Source organism: Sitophilus oryzae, unplaced genomic scaffold (genome assembly GCF_002938485.1).
Source record: "Sitophilus oryzae breed Bouriz unplaced genomic scaffold, Soryzae_2.0 scaffold_637_pilon_pilon, whole genome shotgun sequence".
NCBI classification, from domain to species: Eukaryota; Metazoa; Arthropoda; class Insecta; order Coleoptera; family Curculionidae; genus Sitophilus; species Sitophilus oryzae.
In genome coordinates, this window is record NW_022147237.1 from 3,260,259 (window position 1) to 3,269,634 (window position 9,376).

Genomic DNA, 9,376 nt, shown 5'->3' on the forward strand with positions numbered 1-9,376 from the left:
TATAAAAAAAGATGTGAGATCTCATGTAAAACCAAATCAGTTGTTTTAATTAATCTCTATGCAAGCATCTATACAGTAACTTTGTTATAATGTAGTTATAATGACTGCATGGTAACAATTAGTGAGACTAGAAGAATAATTTTGATGAAAGCTGACTGTGTCACTGTCGAAATTAAGAACTTTGTTTTGCGATAATTTCAGGACATTCAAGCACACAAAATAACAGAAAATTATCAAAAAAGGTAGATATACAGGGTGTCCCAGAAATAAGTGCAAATATTTTAAGAGGTGGTAGACCTACATAAAAGAAACATATTTTCTCTTTATCTTCTTTTTCTTTTCTCTTATATTTTTATAGTAATTGAGCCTTTTAACCCCTACGGCCATTTCTAACTTGTTATTCTAAACTCTAAACTTGGACTATTTTAGATTTAGGTGTACTAGCTTTGTCAACAGAATATTTTTTTATGACAACAAAGCATTTTGTATTATTTATTATATTTATTATTACAAACTTAAAATAAAAATATAACTTAAATAAATTCTTTTCAATATTTTCAGGTGTTGAGAGTAATGCGGATCGCACGCGTCCTTAAACTCCTAAAAATGGCAAAGGGTATCCGTGCACTTCTAGACACGGTCATGCAGGCCCTACCCCAAGTAGGCAACCTCGGCCTGCTCTTCTTTCTTCTCTTCTTCATTTTCGCCGCCCTCGGTGTGGAGCTCTTTGGCCGTCTAGATTGCAAGGTCACCCATTGCCAGGGTTTAGGAGAGCACGCACACTTCGAAAACTTCGGCATGGCCTTCTTGACGCTGTTCAGAGTGGCGACCGGTGATAACTGGAACGGGATCATGAAGGACACTTTGTACAACGAGGAATGTAACCCCGACGACGACTGTATTAAGAACTGTTGTATTTCGCCGATCATCGCACCGATATTCTTTGTGATTTTCGTCCTGATGGCCCAGTTCGTGCTGGTGAATGTTGTAGTGGCTGTACTAATGAAGCACCTAGAGGAGTCGCATAAACATCTTGAGGATGAGCAGGATATGGACATTCAGTTGGAGAGGGAGTTTCAAGAGAAACAAGAGCAGAATGAGAGGAGAGAATTGTGTTTGGCACTGCAACTGGATCAAGAATGTCACCGTCAGCTTAAGCCGAAACAACTTAAAAAGGTGAGTATAAAACTTCCATCTATACTGATCTCCAAAACATCAACACGAATCGTATTTTTTTAATATTAAATTGAATATTATATCGACTATAATTATTAAAAATATTAACCACCTTGCTGCATTAGACAAAAAAAAGTTGAACAAAGTTAATGAATGAATGATGTATTTTTTCCTTGGTCTTCCTCTTCTTCGGTGTTCTGAAGGGTTCCAGTTTAGAATTGTTTTGAACCATCTAGTAGTCTCCATTCTGCAGATATGCTCATAATTGCTTTGCTTCTATGATATATTTATATAACGCTTGTTTATCCTGTCATTTATGTGCTTATTTCTTACTTTGTCTAAATCAATCAGTCAATCTCTGCAATCTGCAATCTCTTTTTCATTTGGTCATGTCGTCTCCCAAACCTCTGCTGCATATGTCGCAATACTTTTTACTATTGTTTTATATACTGTAATTTTGGTAGCATATTTTATTTGGTTACTCCACAGAACTAAATTTGGCTGTTTAGTTACAATTGTTCCTTAATTTATATTCCTCCTAATCTCTTAGATGCTTGAACCATCACTAGCGGTTATTGAGCCAAGATATTTATATGAGTTCATACCCTTTACTACACTTCTTCTTCCTTCTTCATACTAGGCGAATCGCCTGTTTTGTTTCGTCGTCTCTGCCGGTTAGACTGACAAGTTGTCGCTCCATCGTTTTCGTGGACGTCCTAAGCTTCTGCGACCTAGCGGTGATTTGTCGCGTGCAACTCTCACTATCTTTCTGTTGTCCATTCTGCTGATATGGTCGTTCCATTCTTCCTTTCTGCTGAGTACCCACTCATTTACATTTTCCACCTTGCACGCTCTTCTAATGCTTTCATTTCTCTCCCTGTCCAGAAGCGTCTTTCCAGCTATTCTGCGTAGTACTCCCATTTCGGTTGTTTCTAGTAATTGTTTAGTTTTCGCTGTATCAGGTCGAGTTTCTGCAGTGTATGTCATTATTGGTCGTACCATTGCCTTGTAAATTCTCGCTTTAGTCTCCACCTCAATGTTTTTCTTTCGCCATATTGTATCATTCAGGCATCCTGCTATTCTGGTTGCCTTCGTTGTCCGTTCTCGCACCTCCGCTTCTACATCACCATATCCTGAGATTTCTATGCCTAGATACTTAAACTTCATCTCTTGCTAAATAACATCGCCCTCGACTTCCAGTTTGCATCTTAGTGGTAGTTTTGATGTCGTCATGCATTTAGTTTTCTGGGTCGATGTTATAATATTAAGTGATTTGGCAGTGCAATTAAATCGATGTAATAAGCGCTGTAGATCGTTCTCATTTTCAGCTACCAATACGGCGTCGTCGGCATAGCATAGAATAGTAATTTCCTGGTCGCACATACTGTATCCCTTCAGTAAACGTACATTTCCTATTATTTCGTCCATAATGATGTTGAAAAGAAGAGGGCTCAGGGAGTCACCTTGTCGAATACCACAATTTTAGCTTGAATTTGGTTCGCTTCATATATGTTTTGTATGGTTTTAACGAGGTTGTGTGGGATTTGCCTATTGTAAAGAAGGTGTCAACGTCTCTTAGCTGCACACGGTCGAACGCTTTATTTAAATCAATAAAACACATATACGCTGGTTTGTTATATTCGATTGATTTTTCTGTTATCTGTCTTATAACAAAAACCGCGTCTGTGCATGATCTGCCCGATCTGAAACCTTGCTGTTCATCTGCTAAGCATGTTAAGTCGTTAATTTCCTTTACTACACCTTTCTGTAAATGAAGATTTCAGTCTACATTTCAAACTACAATATTTTCAGGCTTATCAAACGATTTTTTTAATCCTTCCAGAGCAAGTCAAAAATTATTTATTTTTAAATTACTGTATGTATTCAAATTGACACATGGGCGTAAAATCGGATTATAAACATTTCTTTGACACTTTTTGGCATCTTGTCCAAACAATATATTGCAAATTTTAGTTCATACTACATTCGACTTAAATTTCTATACCGGGTGCGTCTCAAAGTGGTCTCAAAGAAACAAGATTATTATGTTAGTATATGACATAAATAAGGATTAAGTTGTCTGCCGGCATTTTAGCGACGAGAAAAATATCTGACAACAATTTTCCACGTTTCTTAATAATAAAAAAATATATATGGTCAAAATTTCACCCTTTCGTTTGGCCGCCCCCGCTTTAAGCCCCGGGATCGCGCTGGCGGACATGACTATTTCAGAATGGCTACACAAAAGGTTGCTTCCCAAGAAAAATTGGCCACGTAACGATGATAAGATTTATTATGTAGCCAGCTCTCCGTCTATAAACTACTCGATTCCATATTATTAAAGTGAAATAATTTTCTAAAATTTTTTGTCAGACGCTTCTTTCTAGCATAATTCATAAAAAGAGTTAATAGTTAATAATTAAATTTCTTATAGGTCCTTTCCTTACCATCAAATTTCACATTCGATTCCTCCAACACGGCAAAAGCAATCCTGGAAAGGCAGCCATCCCAGTCACGTCGCCAAACCCTTCACAGCCACCTGCCAATCATCCTTTCCAATCTGGACGACATGAAAAACATCGACGACTCCATCTCGGACATTTACAGTATCCAAGAGGTGGTCAACTTCGAAGACTCGCCCGAAGAACACAGAACTTGTCGAGAATCGATAAAGCTAAACGTAGACGAAATCATAACGTATCCTCCTATAGAGTCGCTCACATCGTATCAGCTCAAAGTGCCAAAGTTCGAGGATCAGAAAGAATTGAAAAGAATAAACGAAATGCAAGAGAGCAATAATAGACTGTCTATTCCTTCGGAAACTAAACCCGTTAGCAGACATTACGGCAGCACTAAGCACCTTTTCACCAAACAACTTAGCATGGAAGTATACGAAGAAACTCCATTCCTCTTTCCAGGTGAGGCAAAACATATACCCAGTAACGAGGGGGAATGCTCATCCAGATTACCCAAACACGACAGTCAGGAGAGTGTCCAACGAATTATTACTGAACGAAGAAAACTAGACGAAAACTTGAAGGAATTTGATCATTACGACATTTTCGACACAAAACATAGCAGCGAAGAGAACTTAGTTGATAAGGATAGAAGCAACGACAGTAAGAATGAAAATTGTTAGTTCGGTACTCGGTTGTGTTAGATAAGTACCGTCAATTGGGATGACGTCAGTTATTAGGGAACTGATGAGCTGGTGTTTCTGACTGACAGCATGGTGTTTCTAAATGTTTTATGACTACCTAAAAAAATATTGACTGAAGTCCAGGTAAAAATTCGAACCCAACAAAACAGAACAAGGAGGAAGAGTCATCAAATACACATTCTTCTTGGCCGACTTCATCCCAGTTGACATTCTTTAGAGGAATATACAGGGTCCTGCAACACTGCGTCTATAGGGCATCTATAGCATTTATAAAAGAGAACTTTCATTAATGACAGAAACTCTACTGTGTACTAGGCTAGGTACTACGTTCGGAAAAAAATGTTGTGATTATGTACTTCCTGATATATTTAGTTAATACTAAATTATTATTAAAAAAATTTGTTTGATAATTCAAGATAAATAGAGCAAGAATAAAAAAATAGTTTGAATTGGCGTACTGAAATCAAAACAAGCTCGGAGTTGGTTGTACTGCAGTTGGTCTGTTCTTAATTAATTATAAGTAATTATAATTGTAAAGTATACAGGGTGCTCAAAAAATGTCAGAAGTGCTAAAATATAAAGTATTTTTTTTATTATGTAATATATTTAAATAAGAAAAATTCGATAGGCTTGTTTTATTTTCATTCAAAAATTAAAAAAAACGTTCATTTACTTTTAGTGCATAGCAATTTTCAGCAATAGTGTAACTTTTTTATTTATAGAGATTTCCACATACTGTCTGCGAAGAAAATATAGCAGAAATATTAAGAAAGTTTTTGAAAAAAACTACAATCAATTATTTCTAATGGATTTCGAGATATCGATTTTTGAATTCAGATTTCTAATAGCGCGAGCACTGTCGAACACCAACAGAATTCTACTTATTTTTAACAAAAGTGCAAGCATTTCTAACTTGCACTTAAAAATTTACAAGCTATAGGAAAAATTACGACTTGTTCATAAATAAACAAATAAAAGTATCACGAGACGCAATTAAATCGTGAGGCTGACCGCATGATGTACACCCTTACCTAGAATTACTGAAGAACTGGTCGATCGCGACGAATCTGCAATATCCCCTTCCACGTCTCTTAGCAATGTGCACAGTTTCTTGGTTTATTCACGTTTATTTCATACGTTTGGCAACGTTTTTACTCTTCTCTCTTTGTTCAGTACATTATTTAACAAATTATATTTGATTATAAACGCATTGTACTCTTCTTACATACGATAATCTCGACTCAAATCTAACCTTTGCCAGCCCTTAGTATAGGGCGTTCCATTTAAAAATACTTTATATTTTTAACAATTTTGACATTAATTTTTGAAGATCCTATATAATTTTAATTATTTTTTAAAGAAATGCCACACAACAGACTTTTTTAATTATTAATTTATTTCTCTGGAACTATTTAATAACAAACGAATTCTATAATAATATAGTATTATGTAAAAAAACAAAAATATAATAAACTACAAACAATCTACTACAAAGCCTAAACCTTTTTAAAAAAAATCGACCCAAACCCACTCAGTTTTTTGAGACACCTGGTAGAAGTGAACATATTTTCCTGAAATACATCTTAGTACACAGTTTAGGGTTGCAGTCAAACGAAATCCCAAAGTTCTTTATTATGGGATCTATAGATGCTCGATGCGCTATTGCTGGACTCTGTTGATGTCAATAACTATACTTTTTAGATCAGCGATGTCTAATACTCTCAAAATGTGTTGTGAGCATCCTAGTATAAATCGCTCAGTGAATTTTATAGTATTAATTTAGGTGTATAAAATCTGTATAGTATTAATATTAGTCTTGTTTATTTTTACATATCTTTTAAACGTTTACTACTTAGGTAAGCTAAATGTGAAAAATGTTTTTTAGGAATTGTGGACATATTGTAAAATAGATATACTTAATGGTATTTTTTCTATGTAGATAATATAAGACGTAATTGTTCATTAGACGAGGTCGTTAGTTTAAGAAAACGATGTAAAAATAACTTTTAGTATTAAATGGATAAGAATGTACAATGTAGAACAAGAAAGTTACACATGGTGTTCCTAATGGTAGATGAAATAAGTAAGTTTAAAGAAAAAAATAATTACACAACCATAAACAATACAGTAACATATAAATTTGCATTAGTTTGATAAATACTATATGTTATACAAAATTTTCTTTTAATCAGTAATAGATAATAAATCATTAATTTGCCAATTTTCATATTAACTAAAAATCACAGGCTATTCATTACACAGCCAGACGACATCATTTACAGCTTACCTATAGTTCATATCAAATAAACTTTTAGTCACGTGATTAAGCTTGACGGGCACAACGTTGCTCACTTTTATATTTTCTTTTAATCAAAATATTTTATGAAACAAAAATAAATTAATTATAAATATATAAACATAAAGAGTTATAATTTACATCAAAAAACTCACCTTAACAGCACTTAAGGAACATAAAGGGCCATTACTACCGCTTTCCCCTTCAAAATATACTAATAAAGTTGCGATGAGTTTTTTACGGCTATTAAGCTAATCTTGTACCACTTCGCACTTAAAGTCGATCTAAAAAGAACAATGTTCGACTGCAAGGTCTGCTAGAAAACCTTTTTAAGCTTAAAGTATCACCAACACTGTTCATTTAAACCAAAAGATTCGTAATACAAAATTAAAGTGTCAAAACGAATGACACTGTCAGAAAATAAATAAATAAATGTGGCAACTTGACCTTTTTTACAGCAGAGCTACCACCTGAATACCTAGCGGGAAATTTAAATTTCAGTTAGTCAGCCCGGCGCCAAATATGTACAGGGTGGACCATTTTGGTTGTTTCTATAGGGTATCTAGGAAACCGTGAGAAATATTCAAATTTTGATACTGCAATCTCGGGTTCTTTTTTTGAAAAAATTACAATGGCGCAAACGGATCGTGGCTATCTTGATCGGTTTCGAAGCTACAGGGGGATTCTCAAATTTTGTACTTTTTGAAGATGTTCGATAGTTTGTTTATTTCAGCAACCACGGAGGCACTTTTCTGTGTAGAATGCAGTGGCGTAGTCAGACTTTTTTCGAAAAAAATATTTTTTGAGATATTAACTATACTTATGTTTTTTTTTTAAATAGAACCCCCTGTATATTTTTAAATTTTCTTATTCAGCTTGGCATGGGCTTCTCGAAAATATATAACTCTCTATATTTATTTTCACTATTAACCTCAACATTTCAAATTTTTCTTAAAATGTTCACTTAGTGGATAGTAGGCCGCGCCGAGGAACAAAGTAAACGGTTATCATGGTGATCGGAACATACCTTTGATGGATGCGGAACATTTCATTTCAACAGATTGAAATGTGTGTATTTTAAATAATAAAAAAAATGAGTAAATTTGAAAATTTTGAGGAATATAATATATTAGAATGTTATATTGAGTCTAACAAAAATATGCAAATGGCAGCTGATTTATATTTTGAGCGGTATCCAGAGCGAGAGCAACCAAACCCAGCCATTTTTAAAAGGTTAGAAGATAGTTTAATCAATTTTGGATCTTTTCAAAAACAGCGTCCCAAAAAGTTATCAGAAAGAAGATGAAGAAAATCAATATATTATTGCCCTCGGAGTTAAATAAAATGGAACAATACCAAGCAAATAAAAAATAAGTGTGACAGAAACAAAAAAAAAACATATTTTAATATAAACTCAAGAGGTTACTTCAATCGGGCTTCTCAGTTAATATAAAAAAAAATAGAAACACAAAGACTACATTAAATGTTCAGACTGCTGCCCATTATTATCTAGACAGAGTTGGTACCGTCTCCGCACGCCGCCGCGCGCCTCTAACAGAATTTCAACAGCTCTACTTGATGTTGTTGGATCTATTGTTACGGCTTCGAGGACATTAATATATTGATTTTATTCATCTTCTTTCTGATAATTTTTCAGGCCCGGTTTTTGAAAAGATCCAAAATTGATTAAACTATCTTCTAACCTTTTAAAAATGGCTGGGTTTGGTTGCTCGCGCTCTGGATACCACTCAAAATATAAATCAGCTGCCATTTGCTTATGTTTGTTAGACTCAATATAACATTCTAACATATTATTATATTTCTCAAAATTTTCCAATTTACTCATTTTTTAATTATTTAAAATACACACTTCAATCTGTTGAAATGAAATGTCCCGCATCCATCAACGGTATGTTCCGATCACCATGACAACCGTTTACTTTGTTCCTCGGCGCGGCCTACTATCCACTAAATGGATATTTTAAGAAAAATTTGAAATGTTGAGGTTAGTAGTGAAAATAAATATAGAGTGTTAAATATTTTCGAGAAGCCCATGCCAAACTAAATAAGAAAATTTAAAAATATACAGGGGGTTGTATTTAAAAAACAGACGAATATTTAATATCTAAAAAAATATTTTTTTCCAAAAAAGTCTGACTACGTCACTGCATTCTAAACAGAAAAGTGCCTTTAGAATGTATAATTCATTTTTGCATAGTTGCTAAAATAAACAAACTATCGAACATCTTCAAAAAGTACAAAATTTGAGAATCCCCCTGTAGCTTCGAAACCGATCAAGATAGCCACGATCCGTTTGCGCCATTGTAATTTTTTCAAAAAAGAACCCGAGACTACAGTATCAAAATTTGAATATTTCTCACGGTTTCCTAGATACCCTATAATGGAACATAACTAAAGAATATAACCAAAATGGTCCACCCTGTACATGGTTGGCAACATTAAGCGCGGATTACTGAAAAACTATCAAAACGGACAAGCTGTATGATGAATAGGCTGTGCTAAAAATGAACCTAATTTTCGTTTAAAGGTATTACATATTAAACATTTTTTTAAATATCATTAAAATCTACATGTATGTGATTGATAGTAGGATATAATGGCGCGACTTCAAAATATGTGTAGTTTTACGATAGAAATATTGTCTTTTAATATGGATAAATTATCTGACATACAGTTTAGTTAGTAGGTAATTCAAAATTGTGAAGAATTCGTTTGAATTAGAT

General features: G+C 34.1%; 1 protein-coding gene across 2 annotated transcripts in view; it reads left to right on the plus strand.

Annotated features, from left to right (window-relative positions):
• Positions 1-6,745, plus strand: part of LOC115887806 (voltage-dependent T-type calcium channel subunit alpha-1G-like) — a 97,553-nt gene extending 90,808 nt beyond the window's left edge. Inside the window, exons 24-26 of one of the 2 annotated variants that reach the window (XM_030907315.1) lie at positions 562-1,176; positions 3,611-4,310; positions 6,038-6,745. In XM_030907315.1, the coding sequence (XP_030763175.1) occupies positions 562-1,176; positions 3,611-4,310; positions 6,038-6,087 (1,365 nt within the window). In that variant the 3' untranslated portion in view covers positions 6,088-6,745. The remainder of the gene's footprint in view (positions 1-561; positions 1,177-3,610; positions 4,311-6,037) is intronic. The other variant, XM_030907314.1, reaches the window with a different exon arrangement.
• The last annotated feature ends 2,631 nt before the right edge of the window (positions 6,746-9,376 follow it).